This window comes from Elgaria multicarinata, chromosome 8 (assembly GCF_023053635.1).
Source record: "Elgaria multicarinata webbii isolate HBS135686 ecotype San Diego chromosome 8, rElgMul1.1.pri, whole genome shotgun sequence".
NCBI lineage: Eukaryota > Metazoa > Chordata > Lepidosauria > Squamata > Anguidae > Elgaria > Elgaria multicarinata.
Genome location: NC_086178.1, coordinates 73,680,420 through 73,696,981, shown reverse-complemented (window position 1 = coordinate 73,696,981; position 16,562 = coordinate 73,680,420). Strand labels below are relative to the sequence as shown.

At 40.9% G+C, this 16,562-nt stretch overlaps 1 protein-coding gene across 2 annotated transcripts in view; it reads right to left on the bottom strand.

Annotated features, from left to right (window-relative positions):
- The window catches only part of LHPP (phospholysine phosphohistidine inorganic pyrophosphate phosphatase), a 146,395-nt gene extending 132,999 nt beyond the window's left edge, over positions 1-13,396 (bottom strand). For both annotated transcript variants that reach the window (XM_063132804.1, XM_063132805.1), the window contains exon 1: positions 13,215-13,396. In XM_063132804.1, coding sequence (XP_062988874.1) covers positions 13,215-13,342 — 128 coding nt within the window. In that variant the 5' untranslated portion in view covers positions 13,343-13,396. The remainder of the gene's footprint in view (positions 1-13,214) is intronic.
- Positions 13,397-16,562: the final 3,166 nt, after the last annotated feature.

Here is a 16,562-nt window from a genome sequence, read left to right as displayed (position 1 = left end):
TAGAAGACCAGAAAATAGTTTGGGGGTGGAGAGAAGGGCAAGTGTGGCCAAGAAACATCCAGAAATAAGACTGTACAGGCAACCACTAAGGGTTGGCCCCCTACTCTCACAAACTCTCTGGTTTGTTTTTGTTTTTTTAATGAGTAGAGACTGAAAGGACTGGGCATGTTTAGCCTTGAGAAGAGAAGACTGATGGGAGACATGATAGCACTCTTCAAGTACTTAAAAGGTTGTCGCACAGAGGAGGGCCAGGATCTCTTCTCGATCATCCCAGAATGCAGGACACAGAATTATGGGCTCAAGTTACAAGAAGCCAAATTCAAGCTGGACATCAGGAAAAACTCCCTGACCGTTAGAGCAGTACGACAATGGAATTACCTAGTGTGGGCTCTCCCACACTAGAGGCATTCAAGAGGCAGCTGGACAGCCATCTGTCAGGTATGCTTTAAGGTGGATTCCTGCATCTAGCAGGGGGTTAGACTCGATGGTTTATAGGCCCCTTCCAAATCTACTATTCTATGATTTTCGTGCCGGTGATTCTTCATATCATTTAGGGTGATAGACACTTAGAAAAAGCTCAGAACCTAGGATTGTATTCAATGGTGGCTTTGCCTTAGTAGAAAGCAATTTCTCCTCAGAGTACCTGCTTTTAACCAATCCCCAAAGCCACTTAAGCCTCCCCTCCCCACCTCAAAGCTTCTCCTGAAGTCTGCACGATTCTCTAAAACAGAACAGGATGTGGCACAAAAGGCTGCAGTAGGTAGGAAGGAATTGGCAAAAACTGAGTACCCTGCCTTGCATAAGCAGAAGTGTTTACTACTAAGACAAGGCCAAAATTGGATATAATCCCTTAGGTTTTTTCTAATATTTGCAAATCAATAATCTAATAATGACGCTTCACTAATAAGGAGGTAAGTAGAAGGCTGACCAAGTTCAGAAGTCTAAAAGAAAACTGAAAGACTTTTACGGTGCAATCCTATGCATCTTTAGCCAGAAAGGCCTACAAGTCCCCACCTATGCATTTCTAAACATGCATAGGATTGCACCTTTAAAAGAAAACTTAGATGGAAACTGCATGTAAATATCAGGTATAAGAGCAAGAGGGAGGAGGATTTAGAAATTTAGTCTCACTACCTCTATTCAAGTGTTCATGCCGCACGATTGGATTGAATGAAAGTGAATACATGAGCAGAATTATTCCTGGTATATTGGTGCCAGTTCCAGATTTTTTTAGTAATTCAACATTGCAAAAGAAATTCTCTAAAAAGGAAAAAAAAAAGCTGAGATAGTCATGCTAGTCTATGAGGAGAAAAATCTAAAAATGTATAGTTGAGCAATACCTTTATTGGGATCAACTAAAACCAACAAAAATATGCAACCTTTTGAATTTTCCAGACCTCTTTATCAGGCTAGATGGAACTAAAAAGCAGTGCGGGAAGTAACAAAGAAGTCCAAGATTTGGCAAGATGTTGTGGCCAATTGAGACAGACCCAGTCTCAAAACAGAGACTGCAGGCTGAATGTATGATTTAGTGGAAGATGTTGCAAATATCAGATCATACCTAACAATGCATTTTAGGATAAATTAGGCGTAATGGTTGATCTCCATTTCTGAAAATACAAAGGTCATCTGTAGTTCTGATCTACTTCTTGCCTTGGGCGAAACACACAGGTTCCTGAGTTGGGACGGAATAGACTAATCTTGAAAATCGATGACATTACAAGTCTGACAAGATTAAAGATATTCAACAGCACAAAAATCATGATGGATGTGCAATAACAATAAAGAAGATTTTCCTGCAATCTTAAAACATATGACCGTATTGGAGGGATGCTTTGCAAAATGTGAAAGACATTATTGGTTATACAGTAGGAAGCAATAGCTCCTTTAACACTATTGTTCTGTTTTTTGAAATATAGTGTTAAACCTCAACAAGGAGCACTGGTGGGTAATTTATTGATCACTGCAAGGATGACTATAACAAACAAACAAAACCTGGAAGATTAACACTGCTCCAATTCTGGAAAAATTGAGGAAGTGGTCTTGGCAGGTATTACTGATGATTACAGTAACTCATTTTAAATGGTTGTGGCAGGATAGATCTTATACAACTACTACTCTGCTGGTAAAACAGCATTGTTTTTTAGATTTTGGGACAGGATTAAGCCAGTAGAAAATGCCATAAAAGAACATTTTCTTATGATATCGAGTCTGTAATCCTATGCAGGCTTACCCCCATTGAATACAGTGTTTTTTTCTTCTGAGAAAAGAAGGGTAGGGTTGAATTGAAAAGTTTACTTTACTGTTTCACCATTAAAAATGCTGCCTTTTCCAACCTGCCTTCTCCAACCTGGTGAATAGATTTTGACTATGATTCCAGAATTCCTGACCATGGGCCATGCTGGCTGGGACTGATGGGAGTTGACATCCAAAACATCTGAGGGCACCAGATTGGGGGAAGCTGTCAGGCATATTTGGATAGACATTTTTGGAGAATCTTATCATTTTTAAAACTTTTTTTTTTACTTGCAGGTTTTTTAATATATATTTTAACTGGAAAATTGATAGAAATCTATACAAAAATGATAAATGATACCACATAGTCTAAAGTAATGTGGTTTGACCTACAGATATTTTCTGAGATACACACCCACAAAGGCAACATGAAAGTGACGCGGTGGAAATTCTGTACTGATGTCATATTCGGTACTTGAGGCAAAGGCAACTCATCTTTTCTTCTACTTGGTAAAGATGAGTTACCTTTGCCTCATGTACACAGTACCTCAAGCCAATTAAATCTGTTTGTCATTTTATTTTTTATTTGTTACATTTATATCCCACATTTTTTCCTCTTGCAAGGAACCAAGGTGGCTCACATGGTCTTCCTCCTCTCCATTTTATCCTCCCAACAACCCTTAGAGGTAGATTAGGCTGAGAGTCAGTAACTGGCCCAAAGTCACCCACTGGGTTTCATGGCCAAGTAGAGACTAGAACCTAGATTTCCCGAGACCCAGTCCAACATTCTAACCGCTACACGATGCTAGCGCTCATATTTGTATGACTATCATGTTCATTCTCATTATGATGACCAGAATGTTAACATGACTTTCGCATAAGGAAAAACCCCTTTCTAGGAGGGGAAAATAATATCAATTTCAGAGAGAAGGGTCCTTACAGTAATATTTCTATGCTCCCACCGTCCAACTCCAAAACCTAAGTCTTCCGTTCCTGTTTTCCATTTTTCATGTGCTTCAGTGATTCTTGTTATCTAACATTTCTCTGACTGCAGGGGATAGGATAGTTGAGTTTAAGGGTAAGAAATGGGATGCAAGGCTGTGGTTGACAGAGGAAACGTGGCCACTGCAGCTTGTTTTGAAACTTTTCTATTTATTGAGATTGCGTGTACATGTATTATATACCAAAATATTCATATTGGTTTTTAAAAGACACTGTAATAAGATAATGAGACTATACAGAACTTGTTTTACAGAAGATGAAGTGTAGCTACTTAATCTTTCTTTCTATCTATCTATCTATTTTACCACAGACTGATTTTTGAATGTGTCCACATCACCAATCACTTCGACTCACAGATGCCACCGTGAATGTCTGTATTTCACACAGAGACATCAAGAAAGGTCTTTGTAGATCGGTTTGCAGGATCTTCTGTACCAACTCCCTCTTGCCCCCCTGACCCCACCCTCCCCTGCACTGCATTTTGAATTGTTTTACAATTCCAATTCTGCTAGCTTCTCTTGCAATCTTGCCCTTGTAAGACTCTGCAGGTATCTTATTCTAACACGACTGTCCAGCTGCTCCACCACCTCATGATACCCTAGATTTCCGTTCCTCTTTTAAAGAGCCCTGTTGAAAGTTGTGCTAACAGATGCCCTATAGTGGCCAAACAACAGGATGTTGTAAATATCCAACCGCTGTGGGCTTTCAGATGTATATGCTAATAGGCATGCTATCAGCATACAGCTGTAAATGCAAATAACGGGTCTCAGGCAGGGCAAGTTTTATTGCTCTTTAACCACCTTCAGTATTGTAACTGGCCAACTCCTCGCTGGTTGCGACATGAAAAGCAAATAGCTTACCTCATGTTGATGCTGTATAAAACAATCAGGGCAATAATGGCACAGAACAGAGGAGATGCTATGGCTGATTTGAGAAAGGCTTTTAACTAAGATTCTAACTAGTGTTCTTGCTTACTATAACAATACACAGGACTATACCAGTAATTGCTAACAAGGGCAAAGGATACCCACCATGGTCACACTTCATATTAAGTTTTTTTTTAAGCACATGGCTCACGCAATCAACAGATATTTTAATAAAATATCAAACAGACACTAAAATCCTACATATCTACTCAAAAGTAAATCCAGGAAAATTGGTATAGGACTACAACTAGAATGACTATTTTGGAATAGAACGGGCTCTTCTTTGGTGACTTACTGCACATTTAACCAAATAAGTTGATGGCTAGCTATAAATATATTTGCTAACTACCTTTGTAAGCCATACTTACTTCAAACCTTAACATGAAATGCAACCCAGCAGTTGCATTTGATTATTCAGCCCTGCATTTACCATCAGATCATTCTGTAACAATTGCATCTATCACTATGTTAAAAACAACCCCCCACAAAACAATCCAAACTCATAGATAAAACAGCTTTTCTGCAATAAATATAATGAACCAAGAGTAATCAAGTGTAAAGTGTAAAGAGAAATGCCTTCCTTACTTTTGCTTTTCAATTTCAGATCTGATTTCTCTTTCCAGCACATGCAAACCCCTAAGATCTTATATCAGGCTTAAACGTCAAATATAGTTTGGTCCCTAATAGTACAATCCTATATATGTCTACTCAGAAGTAAGTCTCATTGAGTTCAGTGGGGCTTAATCTCATGTAAGCGGTTATACGATTGCAGAATTAAGAATTCCCCTCAACATTTCAAAGCAAATCCTAAAACTAAGAAGAGACTGGATGCTTTTCATGCCACAGCCTTCTTTTCCTAATTAAAGAATTGACACTTTCTTTGATAATTAGGCAGGAGAACAATTACTACTGAAGAAAATGCCAATTAAAATTTTAATTAGCCATACATTTCTTGAGAGATTTCTTTCTATATGGCTCTTTGAATGGAATGCTGTTGCAAAGAAGGAAAAAAATCTCTCACATGGACTGTTCAAGCAAAAACATGTATATTTCTCATTCCCACAGCTGCAATGTTTTAGGTTTATCATCCCACAGATAGGAAACTGAGGCTACTACAGAATGACTTCTCTGAGATCACTGCTAATGTGAATACAACCATAGTGACAGATGGGAAACCGCAAAGAAGTTGTTCTCATGTCTGCCAGCTGTGACCTGGCATGCATCCTGGTCATGCAAAGGATTGAATCCAATGTTGACCTATTAGAGTAGACCTATTGAAATGAATTAGACATACTTTGGATACAACCCAATGTATGTTGATTATGTAACAAGAACAGGTTCAATACGGAGACCATTTAAGTGCTCAAAATATCCATCTTTGTAAACTGAGAATGACCTAACATAAGTCAAACATGAGTGTGGCAAATTTTCCTAATGCTGATCAACTACACAAGTGGAAAGCTCATGGCACAAAATTCATGAACTGGGCTTATCTTTTTTCTGGTTTAAAGTACTAGGGTCTCACAGAAAATTAGCACAGAATCAGAACCTTTCTATGGAAGTTCAGAAGAGGCACATGTTTATAGTTAAGCCTCTTTTAAAAAACAGCAACCCACACACTCTTGATGCACACCTTATCATTTTCCCATTACAAAGATATGTCTCTTCAACCATTTTCTGTCTTGTGGGCTCATTTTCAGAACATGCTCATGATAAATCTTTAGGTGTAGTGACAGGGTATAATTGAATTAAGTATGAAGAAGTAAAGAGAAGAAGCATCACATATAACCCAAAACTAGCTCCCAGCTACAGGCAACGCAACAGTTATTTTGGACTAAGGGGCCTGTAAGCAAATTTCACCCCCTTTTCTACCATTGCAGACCTAGCCCAAATGTATTTGACTTTTCTGACTAAACATCCCCGGGACGATCATTAATAAGCATGTCAAGGCACACTTTGAAGATTCAATATGTTCTTCTTCTCTCCCTTGGGTCAAATAAGCGGAGAAGCCAAATTAACTGTTGAAACAAACTGATCCCTAATAAACAACTAGGACTCAATGGTTTCCAGCATTTCAACTAGAACTCCAACATCTTGCATTTCTTGCCTGAAGGCTCCAGTTTTCCTGCCATTTCAACCAACATCCTCTGACATTACTCTAAGTTAAATTACAGCTTACGTTGTCTGCATAAATTATAGTACATAAGCTGTAGTAAACAAAATAACAAACAATATAGCAATATTTTGTAGCCCTACTCATGGGTCTAGCTAGATGGGAGGGAAGCCTAATACAGACAAATAAGATGGGAAAGCACTCTTAAAATGACAGTACGCATAACCCTTTGGTTTGGAGCATTTATAATATTTGTCCACTTGTCAAAGAGCGAGAAAACATTGCAGTGAAATTGTACTTGCCTTGCAGAAGAAGGTATGGCTAGAATTTTTGATTTGGCACACTGCGTAGAACCTGTTTCCCTGCTGTATCCACATATAGATAAATTAGATACGTATACACATACACCCTCTCACCTACCAGAGCACTTCATCAATCTGATGAAGCGTACTATAGCCTCCAAAAAATTATGCCACATTAAATCTCTTCAGGGTGCTACATTTTTATTGTAATTTCTGAACTGATATACATGTACTGACACCTGCTGAAAATTCCTTTCCATATGGTCACCCTAGCTTGTGGTAAACCATGCTTTCATCCTGTGAGTATGCCATAGCCTACAAGATTCTTTTGCTGTTATTTCCATCAGAGATAAGAGGGTATTTAAAGATAATTAATTTTTAAATACCCTGTAAAGAATGCAGAGGTTCTGAGCTGTGCATTTTGCAGGCTGCAGAGCTGCTTACTTATGAGTAGGCATGCAGAAGCTTGGGATCTGGGATGTTATTTGAGTGATTCGGTCCTGCTGAATTCTGAGTAGCCAAGCAGAAGCTTTGCCCTGCTTACTTCTGAGTAGGCTTAAAATGGCAATAATCACTTTTGATCCTGCCCATAGCTGGAATGTGGCAACGAAGACGTTTCCTATTTTGCAGTTTGGCCCAAAGGTTGAAATATATTTCCCACCCCAGCGTATAGGGTTGCAGCCTAAACTCCAAAAAAGCTCCATTATAATTGTAGCATTTGTTGCAGCTTTGCCAAGGCAAAGTGTGAACAAACACCGTAAAATAAGCCGAAACTGTACAAACACTTGAGCTAAATGAAAGGACATATTATATTCTGGGGTTATTCACATACAGAGGCGGTTTCAGATAAATGCAGCTACACATACGTAATCTCCTTTGCTTCTGTCCTGACTCTGCAGAATTCGACCCCTTATATTCACCAATAAGCAGGCTTTTAAAAATGAATCGATTTATTCAAAGTAATGTAAATGAAATTCAATAGTCTAAGTGTAATATCATACTTGTGGGAACCAAAAAACTTGTGTGTGTTTTTATCTGGTCAAGGAAAAAAAGAGTTCTTGGGTATAAGCAGCCAATGTGATATGGTTATAGACAAGGCAACATCATGGGATTTCCAATGAGCAACTCCTATGTACGGGGATGGGGGGAAGAGGGAGCAGGGTTACATCTGTAAGTCCTACACCCATGCCACCAATACCCCACCCCGCCAGCCACATGATGAGCAAGTATGGGAATGGGTATTGGTGTATATGTTTGAACACTGGTGTACACACAAAGAGCTCCTCTATGTGGCGGAGACAGGAATAAAAGGTGTGATCCTGCTCCCCCCTCCCTTAATGCATGAGAGTTGTTTGAACAACTCTTCAATTAATATTCCATGAGATCTCTAGAAAGGGCAGGGAAGTGCTGGAACATTTGGAGGAGGCCTTGGTGAAGCCACACATCTGGAATATGTGTCCAGTTTTGATCATCCATTTCATGGAGACTGCATGCAAGCTTTAATAGGTCTGAGAGGAACAGTTAAATGATCACAGGAATGAAGAATCTATTTTATGAGCACGGATGTAAAAAGTCCATTTAACAAAGAAGGCTGAGGAAAGGCATGACATCACACCTATGGATTGTGGTCCTGATAGACGGAGGGCTCCGAGATTAGGGCCCTCCATCTATCCAAAGCCCTGCCAGCAAGAGCCAGTCAGGGCTGGAGGAACATCCAAGACATTTTAGCCTCCCATTCCTCCTTTACAAATCAAAACAAATTCAGCTAGGTAGGCCTCTGAGTCCATCCAGCTGATTTAATGGCAGTGGCTGGGGATGATGACGGAGAGGTTATAGGAATCTGCTCTCACTGCCTCATGTCCGACCCCTCTTTTTGCCATCCTCAAGTTCCTCCAAGAAGCAGCTGCTATGGTGCTTTACACACCAGCTGCAAATGGACACAGCCGGGTGAGGAAGAACAGCCCCATGTCGGATTCCTCCTCCAAAGGCCGTAAGAGTCTACAGGCTTGGGAGGGGAATCCCACATATCCAATGGCCTGTGGGATGCTCTCCCAAAGGCCATAAGATTTCTGTGTAAATGTATTAGCAAATGACAAGTCACTGAGGATAAAGGTGACTGTGGATACAAGAATTTACAGCTAAGAATTGGGTGTTAAGAGGTTGAGTGCTTTTAACCAACAGAAGTATGAAATTCAAGAACCGGAACCTGGAAGAGTTCTGGAAGCAAAGAACCTCTCTAGGTTCAAGACTAATTTAGAACAGATAAACTTCTAACACGATTTCTTTCTTAATTCATCTTTGTCACTTGAGGCTCAGGTGGCCTCGGTGGCACGGAGTGCTTTCTACCAACTTCGGTTGGTGGCCCAGCTACGCCCCTATCTGGACAGGGATAACCTAGCTTCAGTTGTCCATACTCTGGTAACTTCCAAATTAGATTACTGCAATGCCCTCTACATGGGGGCTGCCTTTGAAGACGGTCCGGAAGCTGCAGCTTGTGCAAAATGGGGCGGCCAGATTGATAGCTGGAACAGGGAGGTTTGAGCATGTAACACCGATTCTGGCCCGCTTGCATTGGCTGCCTATATGTTTCCGAGCCCAATTCAAGGTGCTGGTCTTAACCTATAAAGCCCTACATGGCTTGGGACCACAATACCTGATGGAACGCCTCTCCCGACATGAACCTACCCGTACACTGCGCTCAACATCTAAGGTCCTCCTCCGAGTGCCTACTCCAAGGGAAGCTCGGAGGATGGCAACAAGGGAGAGGGCCTTTTCAGTGGTGGCCCCCCGACTGTGGAATGATCTCCCCGATGAGGCTCGCCTGGCGCCAACATTGTTATCTTTTCGGCGCCAGGTCAAGACTTTTCTCTTCTCCCAGGCATTTTTAACAGCATTTTAACAGCATTTAACAACGTTAAGTTTGTTTTTAATGGACCCCACAATTGTTGTTTTTAAATGGATACTGTTGTTTTTATACTGTTTTTATGTGTGTGTGTGTGTTTTTAAATTGTATACTTTTAATGTTTACTATTTTTAAATGTTGTAAACCGCCCAGAGAGCTTCGGCTGTGGGGCGGTATATAAATGTAATTAAATAAATAAATAAATAAATAAATTGTAGGCAATTTAGTTCACAGAGAGATGTTCCCTCCCTACCCTTCATGTAATCTTAATTCCTCTCCCTTCAACTGCGATATTAGAAAATTATCCTGCACCACTCCTGTTGAAGTGAATGGGAGCCATGCAAGAGCATTTGAGTGTTCCTATGCAGCTCCCATTCAATTCAATGGGGCTTGCTCAAGATTGCCCAAAAGTTTGGAGATCTGGGAAGATGTGCCCAAGATTACTTGGTTTGCTTGCACTCAGGCTTTGACTGATTACCATATTTGATGTCAGGACTCTCCAGACTAGAGGAATGGTCACATTAGAGGGGTGGGTGGGATATCCTAACCATGTGTCTACACTGATGGGGTCAGGTGATTGACCAAAAAGGGGATCTTCAGTTTGCAGTTGATAGCTCAATGAAAATGTTGATCCAGTGTGTTGTTACTGTGAGAAAGGTAAATTCTATGATAGGATTAATTAGGAATCAAAAACAAAACTGCCAATATCATAATGCCCTTATGCAAATCTATGGTGCAACCACAATTGGAATACTGTGTTCACCTCTTGTCATTGGACCTCAAAAAGGATATTGTAGAGCTAGAAAAAGCACAGAAGAGGGCAACCAAAATGATCAGTGGGATGGATCAGCTCCCCTATGAGGAACAACTGGGCAGTATTGTTCCTAAAGCAACACTCAAAACAAGCCAAAACGCTCATTTCTGGAACAGGACAGGTGAGCGGAGCCCTCTTCTGCTAGCTCTATTGATACATTTCATTCTAGAAACTAGCGTTTCAGCTCATTTTCAGATGCTTTAAGAAGCACTCTCTTTCTGTTGCTCTAATGGTGGGCCCCGCTGTCACACAGGCAGCATTGAATGCTGCCCATTTCAACAAGGGGGGGTTCAACAAGTTTAGAAAAAAAGACAAGTAAGGAGAGACATAACGGAAGTGTATAAATTATGCACTGTGTGGAGAAAGTGGATAGGGAGAAGTTTTCTCTCTCTCTGATAACATCCCTTGAAGCTGAATGGGCAGAGATTAAGATCAGAAAAAAGGAAGTTCTTCACACAGTGCATAGTTAAACAATAGAATTCACTAAACATAGTGATGAGCACCAACTTGGATGGCTTTAAAAGGGGATTAGACAAAATTCATGGAGGCTAAATCAATCAATGGCTACTAGTCATAATGGCTATATATTACCTCCATGTATCAGAGGTAGGATGCATTTGCTGAGGAAAACTTGTATGAGGAAAACTTGTGCGAGGGTACTGTGGCACTCATGGCCTGCTTGTGGGCTCCCATGGGCATCTGGTTGGCCACTGTGGGAACAGAATGCTGGACTAGATAAGACTTTGGTCTGATCCAACATCGTTCCCTGGATTTGCTTGTCTGGCCTTACTTGCAGCTCATGCATTGGCTTGTTACGTGAATAATATCAAAGCACTTTTGAGGCACATTGCGGTTTGGATTCATCAGTAGAGATCTGATATGTGGAAGATCCCACTTCACAGCAAAGGGTAACCTTATGTTCAACATTGTGATTCAGTTTTCTGTTTTCCTAATACTGTACTACCATTGCCTATTTTGTGGCCAGGGAGCAGCTGCAGCACATTTTAAGTACCCTGGGCCCCTAAGAGTAGGGTTGAACGCAAGACTCTGCACACTAGGAAACTCTGATATGTCAAAGAAGTCACATGAGGACCATCTGCCTGAGGCACATTTTATCTTTGATATGTGGTTTGCTCCTACCAGTGCAACTAGATTCGAGGGGGTGAATTCTGGTGAAATTCATTACATTTTCTGCCAGATGCAGGTAATGTTTTAACAATTAATATATCTTTAACAAAAAGATAGCTTGCATATTGTTTTCATTTTAAAAGGAGACCACACTGCACATCAGCTTGCACATTTGATCTTGTCAATTTTAAAGTTGTCTCTCAGTACTCATTCTATTCAAGGTCAGTTTTGTTGCTGTTGTTGTTTTAAATTAAAGTATGTTAAATGTAATGCTTTTATTTGCTGTTGAAAGTCTCTTTAAAAATGCTAGAATATTTTGAAAGCACTAAGAGATGTAGTCATCACATTTTTAAAAAGTTTAATAGAGAAATATATGTCAATCTGTTGGAGCTAGTGCTCGTGGCACCTTAAAAATAACTCACTGATCAAGACACAAGTTTTGTAAGCTAATTATAAATATATAAAAGTCTGTTTTGCATCATTTCCACTAGAAGTGTAAGTAAAATGTGTGGCAATTGTAGCAAAAACACCTCTGAGCATGTGTAGAGTCCCATTTACTGCAATAAATATTGATGGCCAATCTGGGGGTGAGATCAGAGGGCAGAGCTTCTAAGTCAGAGGCTGTGGTTTTTAGGCAGTCTTATTTCATCCTTCCTCAACCTGGTGCCCCCATATGTTTTAGATTTCAACTCCATCAGCTCCTGCCAATGGTCAGGAATGCTAGGAGCTGGAATCCAAAACATCTGGGAGGCATCAGGTTGGGGCAGTGGAAGCTGGTGGCTCCGATGTCAGTGGGGCTGTAAATCATCCAGAACCAGTCAGAAGACTAAAGGACCTATCCAAAGTGCTGAACCCCATCTTGAGTATTGTGTCCAGTTCTGGGCACTTGACTTCAAGAAGGATGCAGACAAGCTGGAGCGTGTTCAGAGGAGGGCAACGAAGATAATCAGGGGTCTGGAAACAAAGCCCTATGGGGAGAGACTGAAGGAACTGGGCATATTTAGCCTGGATAAGAGAAGATTGAGGGGAGACATGATAGCACTCTTCAAATACTTGAAAGGTTGTCACACAGAGGAGGGCCAGGATCTCTTCTCGATCATCTCAGAGTGCAGGACATGGAATAATGGGCTCAAGTTACAGAAAGCAAGATTCCGGCTGGTCATCAGGAAAAACTTCCTGACTGTTAGAGCAGCATGACAATGGAACCAAGCACCTAGGGAGGTCATGGGCTCTTCCACCCTAGAGGCATTCAAGAGTCAGCTAGACAACCATCTGTCAGGTATGCTTTAAGGTGGATTCCTGCACTGAGTAGGGGGTTGGGCTCGATGGCCTTAGAGACCCCTTCCAACTCTACTATTCGATGATTCTATTAGCTCCAAAATAGATTCAGCAGTTGCATAGCTCCTTTAGAGCTCTGTCAACTCAGAGTGGATTCATAGCCCCACTTCCATCGGAGCCACCATTTATAGAACTCAAGCACTGTTTGCAACGCTACTCTAGAAGCGTGCGGTAAAGTATCAACTCTTTATTTGTCCCTATCCGTGTTTTGAAGTGAGAAAAGACAGGGCAAGAACTATAGGAAAGGACCAAAACAGGAACCCCAACCACAGCAGTTCCTGAGCCGATCCGCAAGCTTTTTCTAAGAACGAAGCAAGCTCCCCTTCTCACTGCTCCGACGAGGATCAGGCATGATATGCAATATAGGACCAGGACAGGTCATCCGGGCGGAGGGAAGGAGCTTTGCGCGAGGCAAGGCACTGATCACCTGGTCGCTAAAGGGGCTCCGACTTACTTTTTCACAGCTTCTATAGATCCGGGAATGGGAACTCCGCCTCCTTCGCCTCCGCTATCATAAAGCACCCCGCTGATATCTAACACCACTCCCTCCACGCCCGCAAGGTGTTTAGCCCAATCAGCCATAACGGAGAGAAAACGCTTCCCGCACGTTCCAGCAAGTGCCCTGTTACATACACACATAGCACCCCCCCCCGGCACCGGATCCCGAACTCTTCCTGCCTGCGAAGACCTCTGGGAAATGTAGTTGTCTTTCGACACTGAAGACGCAAGCGGCGCCTCAGGCTTCCAAGCCTTCCTACTCACGCTAACCTGAAAGTAAGACCCCTGGAGCGCAGTAGGGCTGGCATCTGAGTAGCCGTGCTTTAGGACTGCACAGTCAGGCACACAGCGAGCGCCAAGACATTTTGCTATTGAGGACGAGCAGCAAATGGTCCACCCCCTCCCCTCCCCCGATGCCAGGTCAAGGTGTTGTTTTGGCACATGAGGCAGAAAATCCCACAAGCACCTCTCCCTATCTCCGGCAGTAAAAATGCAATAATAACAAATTGTTGTTAGTTTAACAGTATTTATGAATATTATTTACGAATCACTTACATTAAAAGAATTGTTGAAGTGATGGACACTGTATAAGATCATAATGAAATATGTATGCATAAGATAATGCTACCTTCCGGGGAATGTTAATGGGTACCAAAAACCCAGAAGGGTTGGGGCCTGCCTAATTTGTAGTGGCAAGGAGTTGCAGAGTGATCTGGTTTCACATAATGAGAAGTCACCATGAGTGGATTTCCCCATGGGGCTTCTAGTTGCAGCAGCTGCCATATTTTATATACTATTTAAAGCATTTATTAGTTTTTTTCAATGCAGCAAATGAACACCAACCAGTTTCCCCAATTCACCCACCCAAACCTCTTTAACAGCAACTAACATTCACTCTACAACATATAATTCAGCAACACTGGCGAGTGCCATTTTGAATATTCAAGACATGACTGGGGTATGCTGTAGCAGTGTAGCTTGTCATTACACGTGAACCCAATGAAGATGGGTTGTTGAGGTGGTTGACAAGCAACCCAGAATTCATGAGTTCAATGAGTTCAGAATTCATGAGTGCAATCCTACGCATACTTACACCAAGCAGGATATAAGATATGAAAGCGGTATATGGTATGTGTCAATGGGCCCCAACAGTTGTCAGTGCACTTCAATACCGCTATAAAGCAGTAGTGTGGCTCCTGCTTTTTATATACTGTTTTCATACAGCTTTCATAATGCAATATCCTGCTTGGTGTAGATGAGCCCATATTTAATTCATGTTTAAAAGTGAAAGAGTTTCTCAGTTTCACCTGATGAGAGGCGTTGTTAGCAGCACCAACATGAAGAAGTCCAAAGATGCCATCCGTGTGCTCCACTAATGTCCATGTTTCATAGCTGCCTTGAATCTGAACCACTAAGATATAAAATAAGGAACAATAATAATTATGACATTCTTTACAGGTGGAGAAAAAATTGAATTATGGAAGAAGATGCATTACCCAGACTGTGTTGTCAAACAGAAATAAAGAGTAAGAACTGGGCAGAAAGAAAAGAAGGGCAGAAAGAAAGACCGACACAGTTAAATGAAGACATATCTCAGTTCCTCAGCCAGGATAGATAAGCAAAATAACGTGATTCACTAGTGAAAGATTTTGGACAGTGGCATAAATATTGTCTGTATGGGAATAATCTCACAAACTATTATTTATCTGGCAGTACATATTAGTCTTCTCCCAGGGGTAGATTCTGCCAACATTACTCATGTTGAGAAGCACCTTACATGGCAATTGGTCCCATTGAAATGAATTATTGCTAGAGATATATGAAGGTGTGCTTTTATTGAGGCCAAATGTAAAGAAATAAAGGGTGCAATCTTATACACACTTACCTAGGAGTGAGGTCCATTTAATTCAATGAGAGATCGGAGTAGGTATGCATAGGTATGCATGTGTGTGTGTGTGTACGTGTGTGTGTGTGTACTCACTGGAAGTAAATAACAGAATTTATCCCTGTGTCCTGCAAATGTTCTGAACAGGTGCAATTATTAATCACACAAAAAACTGGATAGCAGATATGTTCAAATGTTCTATAAATCATGACATATTTTTTAGAATTCAATAGAAGTTCAGGCATTGTGATCTAGCAGCTTACTTGGGAGGGTATAGGACTATTTGTCTTTTAATTTTATAATATTCCTATGTAGTTCTAACTGATATTTTAAGAGTATGTGCTATTCATCCCATTTAAAAACTGAGCACAGATCAGTTTATCTGGATTCTTCCTTCCTAAATATCCCCCATGCTTACTTTGAAAGAAAAAGACATGCCAGTTGATATATAGGTCATCACAAAATTTGTTCTGGTGAATTTATTGTAATCATTGTTCTAGCAGACTGGGGGTTAAGACATCAAACAGATGGAGTTGCTTAAAGTATCAATTTTGGGGCTAAAGGGTGCTTTAAATATTGTCAAGTTACCAACACTCACGCGCACACACACAGGGAGAAGGAGAGCCTGCCTGAGTTTGGTTTGTTTTTCAGCTCAGGCAGACATTAAAATTCTGTCTGAGTGCTGTCTTTAAATTGCTTTGATGCTAGGTGGGTTTCAACCCTGACCTGTCCTGACGGCAAGTGATGGCTGTTACAAGCTCTGGATCAATATTCATAGCGGGTGTCCTGGACTGATAACACTGTCCAAGACAATGTTCCCTATCGGTGTGGACAGCTGAGATATTGTACCATTAGTGGTGTTGTTTTAAATAACCTGATCCATTTCTGGGTCTATATAATGAATTTTACAGTTTAGATATTATCTTTAAGAAGAAGTGACTTGTAGCACTGAGGCAAATCAATGATTCCAAGACTCCTTGGCTTTTCTAGAAATAAAGTAGACTATAATGCCAACACTGTTTCTTATATATACTTCAATTGGGGGGCATACAAGAGACTATATTAACAATAAAAAGCAACTGCACTTTATCAAGAGAGTGAAAAACACACATTATTGCCTAAATTTGAACATAATTGATAAAATCTCTCATATCGCTGTAAAATAGTATGGATCCATTTGCTTCTTTCCATAAGATGCTAATGAGGTTTTAAGGAATTTGGATAAGATAGTAGCCTGGTGCTGTATAAACTGAGGATATCCAACTTGCAATCCAATTAAGACTACAACCCTATGCACACTAACCTCGGACTAATCTCCCTTTGAACACAGTGGAAATGGCTTCAGCACAAATATACATAAGATTGGGCTGCACTTAATTGATTGTGTGTGTGTTGCTGGATGGATGCTTCTGCTTTGCA